We start from the raw sequence: 25641 nt of genomic DNA on the forward strand, positions 1-25641 counted from the left end.
CTGTTCATATGTTCGTCTTGGAAGCATAGGTACGCCATGTTCTCGGTCGTTGTATTCAGAGAGAAATAGTAGTTAAAGCAGGAAGAAGATAGAGGGAGCAAAAGGTGGTAGAGGTGGAAGGGTGAAAGAAGGAAAGGGGGAAGAGTGGGAAAGAAACAGATAGACGAATGACAGAAATGCATAGTCGTGGTGGGTAGCAGCAGCAAGAACAGGCAGCAGCAGCGCACGGAGGATAGATCGCATCGTCCACGCGTAATTCGGGGCGTGTGCTAGGTTGGTCGTTTTCCCTAGCTCGTGTCCGTGGTTGCGTATCGAAGATGTATCTACAGTGGCAGTGCGGGATACGCGTCATCGTCCCGTGACGGCGACGTTAAAGAGTTGCGAGACCGTAGAGCACGGTGTGGGCAGGTCGCGGCCATTTTTACCACACGATGCGGCAACCGTGCGTGCCCGTTCGATCCGCCATTCCAAACAATCGGTGTACTTCGTGCCCTCGCAGGGTACTTCTAGCTACGGCAACTCGTGGAGGCACCATCGGGAAACGATAATACGTGCCATTGAGACGTGAACGTTTCCTTTGGTCGGGCACGACCAGAGACGAAAGCTCGTGAAAGCCGGCAGTGTTACTAGTGGTGTTGGTGCTGGTGTTGGTGGACGTCGTCGACGACGACGTGGAGGAAGAGGAGAAAGAAAGGAAGAAGGATGATACAATGATACGATGATCGTGTGATGATCATGGCGAAAAAGAAACGACTTGAACGGAACGACTCGGCACATTGGAATATATATATTAATAAATACATTGGAGCTATTGGAGCATGCCTGTGATTCGTGTTTAATAATTGCACAGTGTTGTTCATTGATGATAGTGCTCCGTTGAGTGGCCAGTGTGTCTCTTCGTTTGTTTCGGTGTTTCACCTACGGTTTCCGTCGTCGTTGTCCGCCCTGTGCGTGCGTGTTTCGCGTGTACCTCCTCGCCACGCACATCGGAGTCTCTCCTCTTCCTCGGCAACGCGATCGATGTGACACCGTGTGACCGCCTGTGTGAACGTCTTTTACTAACGAAAATTCTCTCTCTCTCACTCTCTCCCTCTCTTTCTTTCTCTCTCTCTCACTCGTTAACTCTTATTCTATAGAACTCTCGCATCTATAGAACTGATTCCTGGAATACGAGAAGAAACGGGGGAATCGAACCGAGAGTGTTATAGATGCGTGTGTCCCGTCGGTAAACGTCCTGTCTTGTCTTCTTGTGAGAGTGTGTATCCAAAAGACAGTGTGTGTTCTCTTACTCGCGCTCTCTCCACTGCATCTCCGTTTCCCCCCCTTACCCTCTTTCTCCATCGCCCCATCAGTGTCCCTCTTATTCATTTATTCTTGTTTTCTGTTTTTCCATCTCTCTACCGTTCCCTTATTATTCTATACTTTCGCCGTCTTTCCTAGTGAACTCTCTTCCTCTCATGGTAAAACTGCATTAAAGACGACCATAGATAGAATGCTCGACGACACCACGATAATACAACGGTTGTCATCGTTCACGTCGTCGTCATCGTCACCGTCGTCGTTCTCGCCCAGTTCTACTTGTTCATCGTCGTCGTTCACGAATCGTCTCCACTTATTTCCCGGCTTGTTCCTCTGTCGAGGAATCATTGAGCAAGCTGAATCGTCGTCGTCGTCGTGGTTCTGGTCGTTGTCGTTATTAAGGGCACCTCGATCGTGAGGTGTCTTGGTGGACGTGCCGATATTCTCGTATAGCGGGGCGCGACAACGGCCTCTCGTACGAGAACAGGACGTCTGCCTCGAGATGGAGATCGAGGCGAAACAACGGAACCAGAGGAATCGGAGACGAGAACGAGCCCAGCGTATGTTGGCGCAAAGAGAGAGTTTGGCGAGCGCGAAGCAGCAACAGCAACAACAGCAACAACAAACGAGACAACGGCCGAACGACGAGGAGGACAGCCACAGCGGCGAGGACGAGGACCCCGCTGCCGGTCTTGGCCTCGGACTCGCCAGGACCGGTCATCCTCGTGATAGCCATTCTCGACCGCCCAGGCCACCGCGACCCCCGAGGCCTCGTAAGAAGTCTTCCCTCGCGGCTGCCAACCAGAAGGAGCCTCCCTTCGAAGAGGACATTATCGACGGCTTTGCCATACTCGCCTTCCGCACCTACGAAGAACTTGAGGTGAGTTCAATAACATTCCTCTTTTTTTTTCTCTCTCTCTTTACTTCTCTCTTTCTCCCTTTCTTTCTATCTGTGTTTATTTTTTTTCTCTGTTTATACTTTCCTTTATATCCGAATTTCTACCTACAGCTGTTAAGTTTATTTATTAAGTCTTTGTTAAGTCTTATTGATTTAGTGCCATAATATCTTCGATTAGTTTTTTATTTAATATGCAGTAGCTAAAGGTGTTACTGTTCAAACCATTGGGTATTCGAGTTCTTGGAAGATACCTGAAAGAATGAAAAATGGCTATCTATTTTCCCTCGGCTGTTTATAATGTTGCGAGTAACTTTTATCATTGTGTGAGATAATAAGAGTAGAAGACAACTATATACTGTGTAATCTGAAAATTATGATATACGTAATTTGTGATATATAAGACGAAAATCAAGAAAAAGAAAATTCTATTAAAGATTTTGTTTTCGAAGTAAAGGATCTGATTGATCGATATAATGATTTTTTGTACAACATCAAGAAGTACTTGTTACCAATAATTGTAATTACTAATAATGTAACCAATTAATTACCAATAACGTAATTACTAATTAGTTTTTTGAGTTTGGGATTGAACACAGTGGATATCAGTACATGATAGTAATAAGATATTTTGATTTCAGTTTATTTTATTTACTGCATTTATTGTATTTATTACTGCAACGAGTTAACAAGTATTGATAGCAAATATGTCTTGATATTGTACTTTGTACAAAAGGTCATAATAATATCATCTATGATAAACGTCAATCATAAATTAGATTCATACATATTTAATTAATTTTCAAGTGCATTTCTTCCAAAATGAAGTGAAATGTTACGTTAATTCTTAATGGATTTAGATTAAAGGAGGAAGATGATAAATACTTACTAGTATTATAAAGTACTCCAAGCACTCGAGTACCTACATCTTTAATAACAACATTAGTTTCTAATGTATTGACTTTTACGCTATCTTTTAATACTGGAATACTTTCTTATTTAACGTGCAATACTTACGATCAGTGGGTATATTCTAGTCTCACCTGTGTCACTGATTCACTAGCAATGTTGTCCGCTGATGGATTGTCATGTTTCTTACGTGCGCGCGTGCAGAGATACGTAAACTTTGCTCGACCTATTGTGCGCAGTATCGTTTTCATTTCTTTCTGTTTTTCCTACCTTCTGCATTGCTTCTAGCAAGCAATGTTTTTATGCGTGTATGTATATGATATACATACATATATGCAATATTAATGACATTGAATGTTTACATGTTCTTAATATTGGAATCGTCAGGATCATCAAATGGGCCAATTCATAATTTTTCATAACAATATCACAAACCTAAAGTCGTTGATTTTTATGTATTCGAGTAGTTCTTCATAAGCTTGTTTATAGCTTGTTTAAAGCGATAAAAACTTGTTTTTCTTATATAATTGTATTATTTCATCCTGCGTTTTAATTTCTTTGCTATAAGTCTTATACGGTAATGCATTAATATATTGGTCATTAAGTATATGGTTCTTTTGTTAATTGTCCAATTTTATCTTATCTCTTTTCCCTTTAGTTTTTGGATATCGGTACAGGATTATTTATGTTTAAGAGTCGTTAGGGCAATTTGTAGTTTGTTCGTTTGCGCCTATTTGCACAGTTTTATGGCTTCCATTTACCGTGCTTCGCTTGGACAACAACTGTTCTTTTCACTATAACGGTTATGTATGTTGTATAGTCGAAAGTTGTAGGATCACCTTCTTTAATGTGGTTACACAAACATGTTCCTTGAAATATCCCTAAAAAAAAAAAGTGAAAGAAAATGATATAAATATATATACATCCAAATATATAGAGGCAAGATTTTCTTCGCGATATCAAAGCTGAAGAGTTTTCTAAAAATTTCATTATTCCCATTCATCTAGCAGTCGGGGCAATATTGTTCGACGAGCCAAAAAATATTGCTCGAAAAGAGTAATAAAAACCAATTAGAGCAAATTGCCAACTCGTGCAATTAAAGGGTTGAGCGTTTAACTTTGCTACGTTGATTCGACAGGATTAATTTATGAACGTTTTACGTTCCGTACTATGTTGCTTATTTTACCGCTGTGAAGAAAAAAATAGTAGATACGTAACTACATATTGTAAGAAACTATTTTACTTATTAGATTGTACCAACAAATTTTACTAGCTCTGATACACTTTCTGCTCTATTACATAAGTAAAATAGTATTTAAGCATTCCGTTATTTTTCTAACAATATAGTATTCACTAATAAATTTGACCATCTACTGATATTTACTGCAAATTGAATGAATGCTTTCCACTGCTTCCATTTTCCAGTTATTTTATTACAAATTTGTCGTTCATTTGCGTCACCTTTTAAAGTATCTAGTTTAGGCTTTAAAATGATAAATTCTTTTGAAAGATGATAATGATACAGTTAGAGCGTTAATAAAGTCATAGTTGTATTACTTCCTTTTTCGGACATAAATTTGCATCGGACGAATAGGAGACCTTGATGAAAGTAACATGAAACCCGATGTTGTGGTTTAATATCCGACATTGCGGGAGACACTTCTAACTCTTTCCACGGTGCAATTTTCGTTTGAACAACTGCGTGCCGGGTAAAATAATTAGAGGATCGTGTTTCCAATCGATTCAGGAGCGCTAAACAAGCATTGACGATGAAAGAGATACCACGTATACATGATACAAAGTAATTACAAGTTCATGGATTATAAATATACACTTCGGAGGACGCTCAAGATAATATTACGATAAAAATATTTTATAATATTTCTTTGCTTTTTTCTTTTTCTTATAGATATTTATATCTATGTGTAATCTGATGTTTGGCTCAATTTTTTAGATCACCTCCTTAATTTGAGCATCGCGCGTTTCTTTGGAATCTTGCAGTGTGCTACTTCGCGAGCAGTTCAAATAAGTACAAGGACCAATTCTCGATTATCAACGCTGTGCAAACTGAAATTTATCTTTGAAAAAAGGAGATTTTCGAAAACAAATTTTCAATTGCAAATCTTATCGCTATGTAGAGTAAATATATGAATGGATAAGATTCACCCAGTACCAAATACGTCTAAACGATTCAGAAGAACAAAACCATTTTCATAATATATTACTCAAATATATATTGTACATAATTAACCCTGAAATATTATACATACAGAGAATCTTTGTTATACTATACTGAGAAATTGAATATTTCAGTTTAGATTGTTGAACAATATGATTTTATTAACCTATTAAGGGCCAAGCTGCGAAACAATGCATAAAAGTTGTGTAACCATAATATTACTAAAAATTGTAAATAATATAGTCAACATATAGTTTTGTTAAAATACAAGATATTATACTGTTATTAGAATAACAGATGTTTACAGAATCTCACTGTATAAATTAAAGGCCACAATAAAATTTCATTATATAAGAAAGTGTAATTTATCATAATGCTATAAGTATTTCAATTTCTTTAAACTTTATAAAAGGATAGATCTAAATGAAGGAAGAAACGGTGTTAATTATTTAATTAATATTACATTATATTACGCTAAATAATATTAAACAAATCCTTGGAATTCCTTTTTATAACCGCAATGTTAAAAAATTCAATTCAATGATGTAAATTGGTTGGAAAAGAGATTGCATATGAAATGTAGTCTTAATGCACCACTGGTCTTTAATGGGTTAATGTAATATCCGTTTCAAACAAGCTGAAACCTGCTTTTGAATAATCTTGGTCTGTCCATGTTAGGGAATTATCAAAAAGTACGAATAACGAAGAGCTACCACCTCTCAGAAGTGATTAAAATAAAAATAAAAGGGACATAGTATTTCATAATTAAGTAAGAAGTATACAAATATTTTGGTCGAAAATACGATTTGTTTCGCACAATTAGGCGAATATTTGGAACAAGGTATATAATCTGGAAAATATGATTGAAATTACTGAAGCATAAACGCCGTTTGAAAACGAGTTCGAGTACGGCGGAAAAGGCTGGTGTACGCCAATCAAGATTATTTCGAAATAGAAGGCTTTAATTACACAGAGCCTTATCGACGATACATCGAAGTGAACATAAATCGAACTTATTATCTCTAGTCGGCGTGAGCCAAAAAAAGAAGCAACGCTAGTGGTGTTACATTGCGTCTACGAGGCAGCGAAAGCTCTTTCACGCTACTACATAGCACCTTTTATCATGATTTATCGCGGACGCAATCGCTAATCGCTATTTTTACCGTACACTGCGATACCAACTCGACTGACACGCTCGTCTTCGTTAACGAGCTATAATTTTCATTGATAAATAAAAGCAGCAATGTCAACCGGTCAACTAGCCTATCGCGTTTTGACCATTTTCCTTCGCGCAAATCGCAAAGCATAACACTGTTTTCCAATGCGAAACAAACAGATATCGTCGATCATTTGCGATGCAGATTGTTCGGAAAAAGAAACTATTATCTCTGCTTCTCTACCGTATCAGTAGATGACCTCCAATTGCTTTCATCGCGAAATCATAATGATGTAATGGTTCTTCCTAAATACGCGTTATTCGTTTCATTTTCGAACGGGTAATGTATGTATAAAAAACCATGAAATTGTCGATAAACAATCATGAAATCTGCGTATAAACGAACGAACATTTGCCATCGTATCAATGAGAATTGGAACGCTGGTAAATTAAACCTGGTGGTTCTATGAAATGAAACATTATGCCAGCCGCTTTTATAAAAATAATCATGGAACAATCAAACACAGTCACCGGAAAATAACAGGGTCATCATATGCAACGTTTCGAAATCGAAGCATAATGTACATTATGATTCATTGTTCTATTGGTCTCTTTTAAATGAAAGCAACTATTCGTTCAGAAATCGCAACGGGAGAATTGTATGTAGAGGTCAAACTGCTGCGGTGTCACGTACGAATCGTAGAGACAATAGCGATGGAACATTGTATTCTCTTAGCGAGTTCGTCATGCAAACTACTGTCGAATTATCTAAGTCTATTTTTTGCGTTATTAAGGGTATTGTTATCGCATAAAGGAACTCCGACTGGGAGTTGAAAAAGAGACTCTGAAGACGGCCTGTTGATCATTCTTGGACAAAGTACAGATCGCATAATGTGGAGAAAAAGTGTTGAAATTGGACCTTTCGTCTCCTACTTTCTTCCTACCGGATGAGTAAATTTCTTTTCTATCTGAAAAATAAATGAAAATGAGACAAAACGAGAAAATATTACTTAGTGGATCTTCATTGCTTGTAAACATGAATCACTAATATTTACCATTTGCTCGGCTGCTCTCACCGTTTACTCATTTATTACTCATTCGCTTGTTTCATAATAACGCACATCCCAATGTAGTTTGTACGCTGCGTTAGAATCACGAAACAAAGACAATTGGTGGCTCGAACTGAAACATCAACGACACAGGTATAAATCGTCGCAATCGCGAAACAGAAAGACATGCACAAAGGAGAAAATAAAGAAAAACACAGAAAAGGAACTCGACGTGTAACGAATGCAAATTTTCTACGCTTGTTACTGTTTCTTACTATAAGCGATTTTAGGCAAAATATGCAATTATTCTTAGCAGAAATAGCATTTGCTTCACCCATATCAGCTGATCATATTATTATTAACAGGTTGAATGTCACAAGGTTTGACCTTGACGTCACAATGAATTTTTTATTATGCGATACATATAATGTTGGAATATTACCTACAAGAGGTATGTTACGGTGCATAGTCATCATTAATGAATTTATCTCACTGAGGTCACTGTATTTTTTACGATTATCAATTATCTCATATTGTCTCTTCGCATTGCTAAATAATTCTAAATAGTGCTAAAAATATATAAATAATTCTAAATATATAGAAATTATTCTAAATAACAATGCTAAATAGCTCTCTGTTGTTACGTTCCGGGACTTACCATAATCCATCCCTCGGTCATACTTATTCGAACCCGGAATAATTCTAAAGAATTTTGACAAAATTTAGCATTGTCTACTTTACTGTCAAGACCCTTAATTGCCATCATATATCTTTCAAGTCGAAATGTTTCTTAGGGCTATTATTCACTAAGGTAAAAGCGGGTTTTTCCATGTTCGACAGCCACTGGTGGAAAACGCACATAATAGATTTATATTTCATGTATAAATAAAACTATTTTTATATATTTTATACTGCATTAACTTGGTTACACCATTGTAGTGACGATGGTGATCAAAAATGGTAATACAAAATTTATAACTATTGACATTTGTTCAAATTATGTATTTCTACTAACCTTGGCGCGTCGGTCACTGGTGACCCTCTCGGCCAAGTTGAGTGCCGGTCACTAATGACCCCCATGGTATTCAACGTGTTAATTTACAGATATGATAATGCTCGAGGAATTTCTAGTAGGATCCGCTACTTTAATTCCTGCTTCGCTTTATCTACTGGAACTACGCTACTGAAAATAACAGATTTATAGAGAAAATGACATAGTTGTACGCATGATTATAGGTGATATAATCACCTCGTTTGATTGGGTAATTGCTTAATTCGCGTATTTAATAAATTATTTCCTATCTTCATATTAGAAATCAAAGAACGATAAAAAGAAGTTTTCTTTAAATTAATGAAAAAACGCGTGCTTTTCCCTCCTTACATATTTGGTCACTGTAATTCCATCGCGCAAATCTGGTTCCCGAACCGTGGTAATGTCGCACGTCTCGAAAGAAAACGACGTTCACGGAGGCATACTTGTTATTTACTCGTCCATCTTGTGCATTATCAAAGCACAAAGTGCATTGTTATTGTCACGGAGAAAGTAGCCGCGATGTAAACCGCTTAAACCGGTCCCTCTTGTTCCTGAACGAGTTCGCGCTCCAACCTGAGCTTCTGGACGGTGCAGAACAGCTGTAAGCTGCGCAACGCTTAGCAGGAAATGCTTACCAGATCTTCGCTTACCAATCTTGTCCGACCGTAACGCGATACATGTATTCATCTGTATTTATTTTATATATTTTATGTACATCATTTCGTTTCTATTCTTTTCTTTTCTGTCTAATTAGAAGCCAATTGGAGAGCCAAATTTTTCTCGCTCTATTAGTAAAGCACAATCCTTCGCTAATTAAATGTAAGAAATCGTTACCTAGTAGTAAATGAATTATCAGGCTTGGTACTCGCGTTACTAGATACCTTGTTATCTGCTCCCGGGAGCTACGAGTAAGGCGATTTGAAATGTAAACGCCACGGTAGGATGTTGATTCGGTGTCAAACAATTAGCGGAGAGCGAGATATGCATCGCTATTCCGGCAGACGACGACGACGACGACGACTAATTATGAAAAGCCGTGGGAATAAAAACCAGACCCTTTTTAATGCTCTATTACCAACGCTTTGGCCTGAGATGAATCTGAAATATCCGCCAGATTGCTCATATTTTCTATGATATTCTTCCAACTGCTCGTTTCCAATGATAGAATGCTAATTTATTTCTACACGCTGCTTCACTTTACGGTTTTAAAGATTAGTCAAACGTCACTTTTTCTCGTCTCTTCAAGCGAGCTTTAAACAATTGGAAAAATTAAGTTTTTGTTATCGAGAACATGCAAAACGCTAAACATCGTGCACGAGACGCACGAGATCCGCAGGTTAATTTGAGCGTATAAAATTTCTTCATCATAAACACAAAAGCACATGGTTCGGAGGTTCGGTGTAACGTGCGTTGCCAGCTTTTGAAAAATCCTCTGAATCGGGAATGCACACGTCGATGGTTTTCTTTTTCAAATTCCTGGTTGCGCCGCGGGGAAATCCTTTTGGACTTTTTCGTCGTCTCGCAACATACAGGGATCGTTCGACCTCTCCCGGGTGATTGTCCTTACCACAGATTCTTTCTTATCCGACGTGTTTTCTCCCTTCCTTCTCTTGACTGGAGGCTGGCCGCCGCTGTTGTCGTCGTCGTTTCCTCTGATCGTGCCCTTACGTTCTTCGGCTACGAGAGAAGGACAGAGAGAAAGAACCGATGGGTCGGGTCAGGAAAAGAGTGTGTCGACATGTGGCGAGATTATTATCACATACGTAACACCATACCGTAATACTTAATTATCTTGTCCAGCGTCGCGACCGTTTAATTTATCTCCGCAAAAAATGTTTATCCTCCTGTCGAGCAATTAGTGACATATTCAATGATACACATTATCCGGCGCGCATAAATGAAAAATGATCCACTCGACCGTGCATGGTGATGATGATACACAGCTCGCTTCTGAAATGAACGTGTATCCTACACCGTTCTCGCCTATCCGCTTCGTGTTCGGTTGCATTGCTCAAAGTAATCTTCCACTGTTGCTTAAATGAGGCGAACAGTATGTACTTTGAGACACTCTTAAAATCGCATGACTATTGAGCTTTTGCTAACAATATCCTTTCGTTTGAATACAGGACATTTCTTGCCTGCACTTAAAATACGAGGATCTCTTAAAATACATCTGAAAATAAAATCCGAGGTGTCGGATAATTTTGGAGTGTAATTTAAGTGCTATTCGTTAAGAAAAAATTAAATCGCAAAGTGATATCTGTTAAATTGCTTAAATTCAGTTCTAATATTTAAGAGACATCAAAGTTCTCCAGACGAATATATCTGAACGATATAATCAAAGTAAACGATCGATTAATTATTTTGAGCGGCCTATAATCAACCGCGGCGCCTCGAAAGGTCGCTGTAACGCACACAATCGGGTCACATTCTGTCTACGAGCCAGCAATTAAAGATCTGCTAGCTCTAGACCATTACAAAACGGGCACGATGTATTCGTTGTATTTGTGTGTCTGATGCATCATTTAGTTATAAATTCATCTAGACCGTTATGGCAAGGCAAGCCGTTCGTCTCGTTCACGGGACATGGAAACACGATGGGTGAATGGAATCTGAAAATACACGACGCTCTTAAAAGGAGAACATTTATTTATAATTGATTCGGTTAAAAACGTGCTACACACCGCATTGATTTTGTAGACCGTGCACACGATCGCCGGTAATCTTTTTTTTCCTCCTACTCTCTTCTCCTCTCATTTCTCTCTCTCCTCTCTTTCTCTTTCTCTTTCTCTCTCTTCTCTTTCTCTCTCTTCTCTTTCTATGAATAGCGACGTCGTTCGAATTTGTCGTTACACGTCACATTGTACGACGGACATTAATTACGTTAGGGTAAACTCGTCGTGTTGAAAATCAACCGAGCGTATCCCACATATTGCGATATCGAAGCGGACTGATTAGCAGGCCACTCTGTGTATTGGCTTTTCCCCATCCTCCTTCATCTCACCCTTCTTCGGTTCTGCTCTCATCCTCCATTGGTGAAATCGTTGAAATCGTTGCCAATCGATAATTAACAGCCACTTATGGATTTAGAGTGAGGTCAGTGTCACGTCGAGCTTGCCGAGTTCGTTACGTAAGAACAGTCTTTTCACACGACAACACAATTATACATACAATGGGTGCGTGTAAACATATATGTGGCTTTCTGTGCATAGTGTACGGTTACAATAAAACAAGTTCATTGGTCGCAATGATTTCATGATAATCTCATTACATATTTACAACGATGATCAAGCGAAATTTCTAATTAGAAATAGACTTATTTTGTATAACTTTTCTTTTCTTACAATGGTAGAGAGCATCGAGGTTTATCAATTAACTACATATTCATTGAAAAAAAGATGTATTATATGCACGTACACACTATCGAGCACTGATTAGAAGTGTGTTGATTATCTTTATACGTAATCAACAATTATTCTTGGACTCGAGATACACAAACGATACGTCGTCGGGTTGAGGATGCTCTTTATGTTTAATTTACTACATCGTACAATGTAGTACGTATGTAGTAACCTGTGAGTTATTTGACCTTATTTCCAAGTTACAGCTCATTTTTGTGCTCCAATAATCCTTCGACCGGAGTCAGTTACTGTAACTGGCTATTATAAGGATCATTTACAAATAATACTTGACACATCACCAGTGGCCTTAATGTGACTCTGTGAAACTGTGAACGTTGATTTATAGCGAATCACTTGTCGTACGCTGTTACACGCGCTGATGATCCCTCGAAAAAATAATTTGGAGCTGGAAACAGGTTTGAGCGAGGAACATGTATTTGTTCACTGATCAAAGTAGTTGGAGAATCACTTACTCACGTGACTTAATTCTTTATGTAAAACTCTCAGAGTATTCGTTCCTTGGTATGTTCCAAAAATATTCCAGTTGTCCAATACAGTACAAATTAATTTACTCATACGTATCTTTCGCAAAACTTTGAGTCCAATTTTCAAACAAGAAATCATCTGTTGCACCATAATATTCAATTCTTTAATGATCGATGTGACGAAAGAAACCACGACTTTGTAAATAAATCAAAAAGCTTTTAGGGAGAGAAAAAAAGATTTTAATAGGGAGAGTGAGAGAGAGAGAGAGAGAGAGAGAGAGAGAGAGATTCGGTAGCTGAATGAGCTAAATCCGTTGCACGGGCATATAATTTTGACTTGGGTAGATATCGTTGGCATTCGGCAGATTACCAAGAGCTCTCTTAGTGTCGTTAGCCGTAGCGAGAGTGAGGTCAGCAATGCCACGCCACTCAATAAATCAGCTCGGCTGCCGGTGCCAACGGAGATGCCTGAATTCTGCCACGTGATCCGTCAACAGAGAGTTCAACCGGTAATGCTCGGGCCACCCCTCTTCTCACGGATATATTCACTACTGGTGAAAATCGACGGGCGAATTTCGACGATGCGCGCACGACAGACAGATATCAACCGACTTCAATCGAGCGAAACTGACTCGCGACCTAATTTTTCTTTTCTTTTTTACCTCCAAACATTTCTCTCTTTCTTGTTTTTTGTTACCTGTTCATACAATCTGTTTTTCTTTTTTCTTTTTTTTTCCACGTTTATAATTGCTCAGCGATACCGTCGCGTCGTTACCTTGACACTGCCGCGAAACAATTGTTTCGCGTATGTGTGCATCCATGGGCAGAGTGGGGTTGCCGACGAATTTCATTCACTCTACGCAACTTCTTCTTTTTCTTCGCTTTATTTTTTGCTTTTCCCCTTCTCTATATATCTAGAACGTTGTTGCTCATGATATACACGCCTCGCTCGTTTTAATCGAATGAACGTTGCATATCGCGCAGGGTAAACAGGGATCTTTGATCGAATTACGGCTACGAAAATCGATATGCGATTTATGGTTGAACCGGTACACAGATTGATTTTAAATGTGCTCGCTGGCAGAAAGATGGCGTAAAGGGATACGTGAAATTTCATTGGATCGCGGATGTGCTTCAGACTATTTTACGTCGCTCGATTTACGGTAATTAATGAAACACTCGAAGGCAATATGTAATTCACTCGATTAGCGACGAAATAATTTCTATCATATACTGTATCACAGGATACACCACAACCCGGTATCAGCCGTCACGTAACGAGGCGGAATATTTTAATAATAAACAGGAAAATACTCGGCCATGTATTGCGTATCCCAGTGTGTAGGTGTTTCGCATGTCTGTGCCGCTTTTTGGTAGATTTCAACATCAATACGAGATTTCGGACGGTAATGCTCTTAATTAAATAAAACGCTGCCCGGCACAGCGTGAAGATTTGCATTTACATTTTTATCTCGTTCGATTAGCTTGGTTCATTTTCAGATACATGTCGGATAGATTAATTTCGAAGCAGTTTAAATTGCTCGTTAACCCGTGTAAAATTTACTATTTATGTAGTGGCAATCCTGCAAACACGAGACACTGTACATATCCTTTGAGGTTATTTTTTAATTGTTTCCATTTCCAATTATTACATGTACTACCTAATAAACTTCTCCTTTGTATTTCATAAATCTCTTATGTTTAGTATAATATTTGTGCCAGCTATCTTTTATGTATAAATACTTCCTTGGAGCACAAACAGTACGAAGAAAAAAGCAAAAAGATGTTGAACATAAAGGGTTCGTGTGCGCTCGCGAATCGATACGGGAACGACAAAAGGGATGTGTATCGATGATGGACGAAACACAGTCGTGCACCTGCACAGCGAGTTGACCCAGTTCTTCTCGTTATAATTTGAACACGAAGGAAGGTGAACGCTTTACTTTCAGATCTCTCGCTGTGTCTCGAATTAATCGGTTTTGTTGATCACGCTGCAATTGAAAAAAACCTCAACTTGAAACGTAATCAATATCTGCAATTTCATACTTTTAGAAAAGGAAAGAAAAACATATGATTGAGTGGACGTGATTATATAGTTGTTCGACGTATAACTTGTCCCACATATTTGTTGAATCACGATAAGTTTATCGAATGAAATTTTGAAAAAGAGACGGAAGCGAGAAAGAGAGAAACGATTAAATACGCGAAGAGGTCCGAAATGCAAAAAGTACGAATGAGAAGAAGCGGAAGTGCTTCGTAAAAGCAATCATCCGTTTCTCTATTAACGTACTGGTATTGGGGAAAGAAAGTTAAGGCGATCTTAAATCCGCAACTGCTTTATCATGGTAAATTTTTCGATTTGCTTTTCCTTCTTTTTTCTTTATGTCTAGCTAAACTGTAATTATTTTCACGCGGAAGCTATCATAGATGGTATTATCCGTAATAAACATTGCACATCGGAATAATGCCGGCACTTATTCTCAAATTATCTGAATTACGCGTACCTTCGAAAACTGCGCGTGGAACGTGTCCGTCGAACAAAAATGATGGAAACTATGTAAATCGCGAGAAATATTTGCGTCTGAAAATAATCTTGCAACGTGGCCGAATGATGGCCGCTTTACCGCTGTATTTACACCACTATAAATCTTTTTACTGCCACTAGTTTCTTCTCCCTTTTTTTCTTTCTTTTTCTCTTTCTACTCGACACCATCAACACCGTTCTCTTTCTGTTCTGTTTTGTTTTCGTAGAAGTAAATTCATTTTATTGGTATGGTAACAACTAGACAAAACATAGACACCCACACTAAACACCGACTGCACTTTTTTGACTCCGCATTCCGTTCGACAGTCTCACTTACTGGTATTAGAACATGTACGTATATCATCCACGATAAGAATCTCACCTAACGAGAATTAATCATGTTCTATTCCTTGATACCGTCACATTCACAAATCTCTATATTGTGAACATGCGCAATGTAATCTTTTAATATCGTAAGAAATACTTAATAGAAATTGTTAAAGATACAACATTTTTCTTATAACTTTTCCTACCTTTTCATAGAATTTTGTTAAAATATTAATAAATAATTTTGTTCTTATTATACATTTCTACAACGTTCTTTTACAACACAATTGTATGGTGGTCGACTAGAAATGATAGTTTTTATGTGGCAACAAATATTTAAAAAAAAAATTGTTTCGACAGGATTAACAAATTAACGCGAAAAGAAAACGCGAAGACGGTAACTGAGAATATAAACAATGCCGTGCCATGATACATGTTTACTTTCGGATAATTTTTGGACGACGGCCAACATCGTTTCACGCTCAGCACGTCAATTTGGTACTGGCAAGCAGCCGAAATTTTCGTCAAACAGATGTCCGAATGACTGTTATTATCCGCTTGTTACAAACGAGAGCGGAGCAGAATACTTAATCTCACGGCGCTAGTGATGCCCGCCAAAAAAGAAACATTGTTGTCAAACGTAAAGGCCAACTCGTGATATATTTGATTGAATTGAAGTCGTGTTTCCCGCGTTGACATTTCATTGAAATACTCAGCAAATAACTTATCTCATAAAAACTTGAATATGCATATTTACAAAAAAATTGACTTTCAAATCACATGTTTTGAATATTTTATATTTTAGATCACTGTCACTGCTTTGATTGAAATGGAAAACATTATTCTATTTATGAATTTTCAATGACAGTGTGAGAATTTACATGTCATCAATTTTTTCTAATACATGCGCAACAAAATACTTACATTATTCCATAGTTCGCAATAATAAACATATTTTTTAAGCTTTTAAGAATGTATCTCAAATGTACTTAATTCTCATTTTACGTAAATTTCCTTTAACTCGAACCTACTTCAACTACATACATTTGCATGAAAGCAGACATATTTGTTTGACTAGATGCTTCACTTTTGTTTTTCTAACAATGGTCAAACTTCAGGTAGTTGTGTGCATCGGCATTCAAGTTACTTCACTCCTAAAATAAAAATATATATAAATAAAGTAATATAATAATAAGATAATTAGATATTTCTTTGATAATTTCGCAAAATAAGACGACCATAAGTTTAATTTATTCACAAAAAAAATGTTTTTATGTCTTTTTCTATCTGTCATTTATCAGATATACCGCATGGATGAATCAAAATGACATAGCGATTGAGATAACGCGTAGAAGGCAATTCATTTAAAATCATCCATTCGTTGAAATCGCATGTGCATATGAGTCTCGCACATTAACGTCGCGACCGAGTATATGCGAATTGTGAGTAGTAGCCAGTAGCTGAATTAGAGTCCGATCGTGTCAACACCGAACGATAGACGTGGCAACGTTGTACGAACGAGTTTAGTAGCCGGCTAGCCAAAGCACGGAATAGCCGACCGGTGGAACGTCCGTACGTCCGGGAACGACCTTCCTTTACCCATCCCGTGTCGAGGAACCTTGCCTCCCGGACTGCCAAACACTGCTTTACCTCCTTTAAACTAAGAGAACTCGTTATCTAAATACGTATTTACTCCTGTTATGGTTTTCGAATTTTTATATTTCTGTCTCAGTCTCGTTTCAACAAACAAAAAGATTTTTAATGTTATAAAAAGGACTTTATGATAAAATTGGATCTAGAAATCACGCATACTAACAGCGAGTCTTTCATATTTTCTGCAAACTTCAAGAATAGGTTAACAATAAGAAAAACTATATATATTTACATAAAGTTCTTAAAAAGTTCTCGATCAAAGATTTTTTTCTTACCATATAATTTATATTATGTCTTTTAAACCGAATCGTTACAAAATAATCATTAATAATCATTTATTACAGAATTATTAAATACTTATATAATTTTTCATTGCCATGGATATGTATACATGCTTATTTTAAAACGTAAATTATCTCACAATAGAGGGATACAAATTGAAATTTCTTTTTCTCCAATTAATGATTAACACTCAGATTAGTTATAGATATCATAGAAATGCTAAAGTAAGAAATATCACAGATTTCTGCGATAAAGCAAGGATTAAAATTTCAAGAATTTTTTTCAAATATCACGTTCTATGTGTATCATTTATTGTAATTAATTGAAATAAATGCAAAAAGTTCTGTTCTTCCTAGAATCATTCATAATTGGCTTATCTGGCTATAGTTTAGCCACCAAAGAATGTAATATTATATCAGTGGTCATTAACATCAAAAACAGGAATATTTTGTCATACGTTTTTCCTATGTATATTCATAAGGTAGAGGTTTATTCAATTAATTCGCTTAGCTGCCAGAAGTATACAATATGTAATCTAACCGCAGTACATGTCCTAGGGGGTTTCACTTCGCAGTTGGCACACGTGCGCAGGTGGAGTATGGCTTTTGCTAGGTGGTAGTTTTTTACACTGCGAGTTCTAGTGGCTTTTTCCCATCATGTTTCTTTGGTACCCAACCGTACCAGAGAGGGGGGTGAGAGAGAAAGAGATAGAAGGAAGAAGAAGGTAGAAAAGATCGTGCGTGAATACACGGTTATCGAAAAAGGAAAGTAATACTCTCTCAGAGCTGAGAAAGAGAAGTCAGGGTTCAGACTTCGTTCCTTCCAGCTGGCCTGGCACGGCAAAGGAGGCCTTGTCGCGCGGCTGCTCGTTCGGTCAATGTCTTCTCTTTCTTCCTCGCTCTTCCTCATCTGCCTTCCTCGTCGTTCCCCCTCTCGTCTCTTTTTAACCCCCACTTTCTACTCGATCTCTTCCCCCTCTCCCTTACTCTCCCTTCACCAGTACCTCGCTCACTGCCTCTTTCATTCTCCCCACCATTCGTGTGCTGCATCGCGCACACGAGACATGGTGCTGCTTGTGAATCCTGCTGTCATCTTTGCAAACGCCCGTCCGTCTTAGGGAGTTCGAATTTAAACAAAATCAACCGTATCACAAACGAACATCTAACGGATATTATTTTTGTTCGTGAGCGACAAGAAAACCGCGTTTATTACGATAACGGTACTTAGGTACACGTAGAGGAAACTGAGAGAGGAAAAAGTCAGAAAGGAGGGGGTAGAGCGCCACCCGTTCAGAAATGTGCACTGACATCGCGGTTTAAAGGCACCGACGGAAAGGCGTTCTCATACGGCTTTTTCTACTGTGCGCGCACCAACATCTTCGCCTTATGCTTTCTTACTCACGAGCCTGACGATCCATCGACGTTTCCAGTGATGAAAATATAAATTATCCAGCTTGCTTTTTACGCCAGTGTAAATCTGTCGCAGAAATCGTGGTATGTTTACCATACGTGTTGAACATATAATCGCTTACTTGGTTAATCAGACTTCGTATGTATGTACATGTTGAGTTCAAGCGATACCGAAAGTACATAAAAATATTCCTTTCATAGTTCGTTATAATTATAGTACAGATCACCAGAAATGGAATTTAACTTAAACCGAGCTCGTGTAGTTAGCGATTACACAAACCTATCGTTAGAATTACATTACGTTTATTACGATACCTACTTGCAACATCATCATTAGCTTTCATGTAAATAAGGATTGCTTTTTGTAATCTGTTAGTAATCTTGTATTCTTAAAAATGTATTTCTCATATTGAAATTACTAATTGCGTATTATATTCTTTTTCTAATTTTATTGATGTATCTAAAAAATACAAAATTCGACATAAAAAATTTTTTTACTGGTATATTAAATAAAATTTATATTTTTAATTTTTATTTAATTCTTGAATAACTAGATTTTTTAAATAAAGATATAATTTAAACTTTTTTATGATTGCAGAGTGCAATAAAACTAGCTGGCAAAAATAATGTCAAGAAATTACATACATTACTGTCAATAGTGGAAGAGAAACCAAAGGTGGATATAGGACAGAATAATAGACACAACGAGCATCACATCAAAAACCATTTCAAGCACAACCATTATACACACAATTCCATACTGACACCATCTACAATTAACCAGGTAATTTTTTCATGATTAATGTTTTAGTGCAAGGTAAAAAATGATCTAATTGTGCTTGAATTTTTTTATAGGGCCTAGATGCAGGTACAAGTGACGATAGTGGTAGAGCATCTGAACAATTGCATGGCCCTGGTATACCTAGGGATTGCCAGGACGCCGACAGTTCCAGGGACCACCTCAGCGATGTAAGTAATGTTGTATAACTATGATGTTTATTCCTTCTAATTGAATAATATTAAACAAATTTGCCATTTGAATCAATTCTCATATTTGTGCAATTTTCATTGGTTCTACAGGCTAGCAGTCATTGCAGTTCGGGTAAAGGTTATATCGTAAGTGTCAGAAATATAACTTAAAATATTATATCTCTCTACATGTCTAGGATTGTTATAATAGCTACCTTGTGTCTTTTTTTCTTCTCATTACAGTGTGATAGTGAAGGAGAAGACGATAAGGTAAGTAACCATATTACAAAGACTATAGTAGCTAATAAGCAATTGTAAGTTAAAACTTGGACTATTTATTTTAGGGCTCGGATGCTGAATCGATACTCTTTGAATCTTCTACCCCACCACCTCTTGCACGTAAATGTATGTAATACTTGAATCAATAATATACATTTGTTTTATATCAATACTTGACATTTTTGTAAAAACCAACTCTTATGTTGCAGACGAATTGCCGTCATCTTCACCACACGTTTTGCCTCCAGCAAACGGAGCAGGAGGTTCACCTCCAGACACAGGTGGACAAATTTCCAATCCAGCAACGGATGCTCCAGCGCCTATACCACCTCCTGTGCCTGCGTCTGCACCAGTTCCAACAGCGCCAAGTCCTCCCAGTCCTACTCTACCCCCTCACATATCCCAACCACCTGTAAGTAAATGTTTCTAATTTAGAGTTTTGTTACTATGAACGATATACATTAGATTGAATATATTTTCAGATGACTAGTCCGTTGGCAGCAAACCCACGTGCAATAGCTCCGCAGCAGCGGCCAGCTTCCCCTGCTCTGCCACCTCCTTCCTTGCCCCAACAGCCTCATACAACAATACCTGCATTACATCCACCTAATGTACCCCTTGTTTCATCGAGTCATACAACTAGTCCCGCGGTAGCCAGTTTAGGCGTTACTCCAGCAGCACCATCAAACGGAGCTACAACTACTAGCTATCCACCGTCGATACCCATGGCTGCTTATCCTCAGACCCAACCATCTTATCCACCTCTTTATACACCATACACCGCTCTAAATCACAGTCCATACCTCCCACCTGCGGTTCCATCTCCCTCCCATTCTGCTTCTTCACGAGCAGAAGTGGTAAGTTGTATATCCTTGCATTATACTTGAGAATTTGTTTGAGTTGAATAAATATTATGTATATTTATCGTCATTATATCGATTGTTTTGATGATAGTTGAATGAAGCGCTAATCCTAATCGTTTTCATTTTTAGAGAGGAAGTAGAGCTTCCCCATGTACTAACATAAGTAAACAACAACCTATAGGAAATAATACCACAAATCATAATACTCCTTTGAGCGCTGCCACCACAACATGTGTGTCTACTATAACTAATACAGTTACTACAGCAAATACCATTGCCCATAGAGACATGGTAGCCTGTAGTTTGACTGGAAGAAACAATAATTCGCCTCGTGGACACAGTCCAAATCGGGAAAGAGATAGTTATAGGTACAATCTTGTAATCATAAATATTCCTATTGTTTTTTGTAACAAATATCTTATAATAATGTTACTTATTATAGCAGTAACGTCAGTAGCCTAAGTCGAGGTAGCATAACGCCTGTAAGTGTGCCAAACACATCTTCTCCAGCCAATTCTAGTCTACCTGCTTACACCAAACCACAGGGATGGATTGGGTATGAATGAAATCAAAACCTCTCCTGTAATTCCTTTATCTTTTACAAATATTTTTACAATTTTTATATATTTTCATATGTAATTTACAGTAGCAGCACAACTTCACAATTGTCTCCGGCAACTGCAACATCAGTTCCAAGGCCAACACCTCCACCAGTACCACTTGGCATGCACACGTTTCCTCCGCCAATGTTCGCGGCACCCTTACCTCCTCCCGTATCCAGTTCCAGTCCACATACGTCACTGCCTTCACTGCCACCACCAACGACCAATCCTAATCCATTCTCTGCCGAGTCACTTTTTCAAACAAGTAAGTATATAAGCTATATTTCGATTTTGTTTGGGATTCGAGTAACAAAGAGAAAGAAAAAAAAAAAGAAAAAAGGTAGAATAAAAGTTTGAAACGAATGAGACACTAACCGATACAAGGGGTGACTCATGTCGCAGGTCAGGCAGACCTGTTAAGGCGAGAGCTTGACAATAGATTCTTGGCATCCCAAGACAGAAACGTTGGAGTCGCAGTTGGGAATCTGGGTCCGCCTCCATATCTTAGGACGGAGATGCATCATCATCAACATCAGCATACTCACGTACATCAACACACCACACCTCTGCTTCCACCGACGGCCGCGACAACTTTGTTTCCGCCTCCTATAGTACGTAATATAGTTCCTCATATTTGTGTAAGAATAACATGTATCATTTACTATCATATTCATGCATTGTATCTCTTAGTTCAAGGACATCCCGAAATTGGGAGGTGTTGAATCTCCATTTTTTCGTGGAAATCTGAACCTTTCTAGTTATTCTGGCTTTAATACCGGTCTCTTACATCCTGGAATTGGTCCGCCTTCAACACCTTTTGTACCTCCCAATCATTTAACATCATTTGCACCAAAGGTGGTAATCTTTTTAATGAACATAAATTATAAAAGTTTATGTATTGCTCAATGTATTTACTACAACTTGTATATTTATTGTAGAAAAGTGGAAAATGGAATGCAATGCATGTTCGTATCGCTTGGGAAATTTATCACCACCAACAAAAACAGCAAGCGGAAGCGAAGGCTGGAAGTGTCGTTAATACTAAAACAGAACTCTTGAGACCACCAGGTCATCTTTACCCAGGAGCCCCAGGAACTGGTCTTGGAATAGGAGCACCTTCAATGGCACCACCATTTCCCACTAATATACCACCAGCGCATCCTGCACCACCTCCACCTCATCCTGTCGGTTTTCTATCCACGCCAGCATCACACTTAGGTAATTTATTGTCGATCAATATATGAAATATTACTTCTTGCAAGTAAACTGAATTAATCGTATGGAAAATATCTTAGGAACGGGAATGTCACCATTCGGAAGATATCCATCAACATTTGGTGCACCGAATCCAAATTTCCCTGGTCTTTCTAGCTTTCCTCCTTCGAGGGAAATGCCACCATTGGGTGGTCTAGGTTCTGTACACGATCCATGGAGAGGGTATGCATCTAATTATTTACCTCTACAAGAAAAATGTGTAAATCATTAATTATTCTTTCCTCTTTTTGTTTAGATTACAACGAGCCTCGACTGGATTTCCACCAACTACAGCGGTATCATGGAATCTAAAACCGGAACCACCTGCAATTGACAGACGAGCGGAACTCGAGGAACGAGAGCGAGAGCGGGAACGCGAACGTGAACGCGAACGAGAACGTGAACGAGAACGCGAACGAGAACGCGAGCGTATAAGACGTGAGAAGGAAAGAGAACGGGAAGAGCAACGTGAAAGGGAGAGACGAGAGCGCGAAAAAGAAGAAAAAAGGAAACAACAAGAAGCTGCGGAACGAGAAAGAGAAAGGAGGGACAAAGAACGTCGAGAGATGGAAAGACGCGAGATGGAACGTGAAAGGTTACTTCATCAAAATCGACAACACGTGGTTGTAGGTCGTGAACGATCTCCTTTGAGAAACGGATCTGCACCTATAGAAAGTGGGGAAGTACGCGTGAAAGAAGAACCACGAAGTAAAGACGACGAAGTTGTGATGCTTCCAAGGCCTCCGGGTCCTGGGCCTGGAGCAGTGTCCGCAACAGGACCTGGACCAAGTCCACTGCCTGAGACAAGGTATCATCACCCTCATCCTCATTCATACCTTGCAAGGCATCCGCATAGCATGCCTGCGCCGCATTCCATGCCACGAAGTATGCTCCCTGGTTTGAGCGCACATCCAATGCAACATTTTCCACCTCCATCTGCGCCTACTGGTCAACCAGGAGGTCCTTGGCCTGGGGATCCTTTCAGAGATTATCGTTACGATCCCTTACAACAATTACGTTATAATCCATTGATGGCTGCTGCTGCATTTCGAGCAGAAGAAGAAGAAAGAGCTAAACTATACGCCGGATATCCGCCACCACCAGTAAATTCTTTGAGAAGCAAGGATCCAAGTCCTGGTCCATTAAGTAATTTGCATATGCATCATAGAGCAGGACCTGGACCCGGGGTGCCAACGCGACAACTAGAACCCGCTTTGATGCACGCAGATATACATAAGAAGGAGGATGCCTCCCAATCTCGATGATATATCCTCCCCGCGTCCTCAGCTTCTGCAAGTGAACGCACTAAAGGGTCAGCATTCTGAGCATTTCCGTAAAGTTTTCAGACCCCAGTGCTGATATTTTGCTAACGGAGAAGAGGCGTTATTTAAAAGAAATTGTACATAGATTATATAATATTTATAGTTATTGATGAAGTGCGAAGAAACGAAAAACGTATAGAACATTTAAAAATAACAAATGCATTCGTGTGGCTCGTAAGAAGATCATTGACAAAAATGCCTTGTTTATGACCATAGAAATTTCGTTTGATTACGTGATGGAAGTTAAAGGACGAATCATCGATGCAAATAAACTAAGGCATTTATTGAAATAATGTGGTCACAAAAAGAGAGAAAACAAATAATGACGTCGTTATGTGATTCTGTATAAGTTTCGGGGATCTGACTGTTCATAGCGATATAAACTTTAATCATTACGATAACTATGCGTACAGTTAACAAAAAAAAGTATCGTGTGTAATATTATAGATATTGTAGAATGCGAGACGATGCTACGTAAAGAAAGAAATCCAAGTTAAAAGCAAACTTAAGCAGATCTCTACCACTACTCAAAACTTATTTAATTATTTATTTATTGCGTCGTATAAACGAATCTCTACTACTGACGTACAGATACAATCGTAAAACAAGTTGCCCTAATTTAATCGATATAATATAACAAAGAAAAGTTACATGTTTCCTTTTTTTTCATAGAGATTAATTTGTATCGTAGGAATAATACTAAAAAAACACGTACGAGGGGGCAAAAAAACTGATATCTTTGGCTTTTGGCAGCACAAGCTCGCTTTTCCTTTTTCATTTGCATGCAAATTAGAATCGCACTCTGGTGCTTCCTGTGATATGTATAAAACGTAAGATTATTTAAAAGTATTGCAGTTATTTTTCGTCGTAATTATAAGGAGAATAACAAACACAAATTGTAAATCAAATTCTTTTTCGAGAAATTATAAGCAGGGATAATCTATCTACTGCAATACATTTTGCAATAAAATAAAATGAAAAAAAATTTATATTTGTCAGGAAAATTATAGGATTTATGAGTAAACAGATACAAAAGCAGTTTGTCCGTGCCAAAGTGCTTTAATCAAAAACACAATTAACGCTATGTAGAGATATTGCAACTTCTGATTTTGTACCTATCAAAATTGAAAAAGAAATATTGTTTTATATCCTTGTTTCATCGTCCTCTCAATTTATCAGCCATATACGTAGTTATGTTACCAGAAAGCTAATTCAAAATCTCTCTTAAGAAGAAAAACAAAATAAAATATTCGTGCCATGGACCAGGCTACATTCGAAAGTCCTGGTGCCTCCAAAAATATACTTACTTCTGTTAAATAATCAGGCTCTTTAAACTGTTTCGTTCATATTGTAAAGTCACCATAAAAAATGTGTATTATATAATTAACGACCATATGCAAGTTAAAAATTGTAGATATTTTTCATCGATACAAGGTTGCAATGTGATGCAATGATTCTGTTCTTGTAGATATTGAGGAGTATAAAAGAGGATTTTGTGTGAATAGGTTTTTTCTAAAATTGATTCTTTGTAAAAGGGTCTAATAATCATAGTTTCTATCAAATCTGTCGTTTCTAGTACTTCTACCAAGCCTGAAACATTTAAACAGTTCATAAAGACCTCAGAAAAAAATATTACTAGTTCATAAATAGACACACTGCCACTATACTTTACGACAAAAAAGTTTAAACTTTTTATATTTCTTTACGAGATTACGCTTACATATTACGTACTTATATTACTAAATAATATT

The 25641-nt window shown here is 38.0% G+C and overlaps 1 protein-coding gene across 5 annotated transcripts; it reads left to right on the forward strand.

Moving 5' to 3' along the window:
• On the forward strand, window positions 1-25452 carry tay (tay bridge kinase). 5 transcript variants are annotated; one of them, XM_069109322.1, is made up of 16 exons: window positions 1-2179; window positions 19200-19385; window positions 19457-19570; window positions 19682-19717; window positions 19814-19840; window positions 19915-19975; window positions 20059-20261; window positions 20332-20706; window positions 20842-21080; window positions 21155-21268; window positions 21359-21579; window positions 21699-21925; window positions 22005-22169; window positions 22253-22532; window positions 22610-22751; window positions 22825-25452. In XM_069109322.1, the coding sequence occupies exons 1-16, from the start codon at window positions 1802-1804 to the stop codon at window positions 23831-23833; spliced, it is 3777 nt and encodes a 1258-aa protein (XP_068965423.1). In that variant the 5' UTR covers window positions 1-1801; the 3' UTR covers window positions 23834-25452. The 5 variants fall into 5 exon arrangements, with proteins under 5 accessions (XP_068965423.1, XP_068965425.1, XP_068965426.1 ...); XM_069109324.1 differs by having other exon boundaries at window positions 21717-21925; XM_069109325.1 differs by having other exon boundaries at window positions 21771-21925.
• The last annotated feature ends 189 nt before the right edge of the window (window positions 25453-25641 follow it).

Source organism: Bombus flavifrons, chromosome 3 (assembly GCF_040668555.2).
Source record: "Bombus flavifrons isolate JBK064 chromosome 3, iyBomFlav1_principal, whole genome shotgun sequence".
Classification (NCBI taxonomy): Eukaryota; Metazoa; Arthropoda; class Insecta; order Hymenoptera; family Apidae; genus Bombus; species Bombus flavifrons.

What these genes read in the sequence shown, in the direction of transcription:
- tay (XM_069109322.1), top strand. Translation starts at nt 1,802, where the DNA reads ATGGAGATCGAGGCGAAACAACGGAACCAGAGGAATCGGAGACGAGAA. An exon ending in GTTCGGGTAAAGGTTATATC is followed by an intron (nt 19,718 to 19,813) that starts GTAAGTGTCAGA and finishes TTCTCATTACAG; the next exon opens with TGTGATAGTGAAGGAGAAGA. An exon ending in CACGCCAGCATCACACTTAG is followed by an intron (nt 22,533 to 22,609) that starts GTAATTTATTGT and finishes AAAATATCTTAG; the next exon opens with GAACGGGAATGTCACCATTC.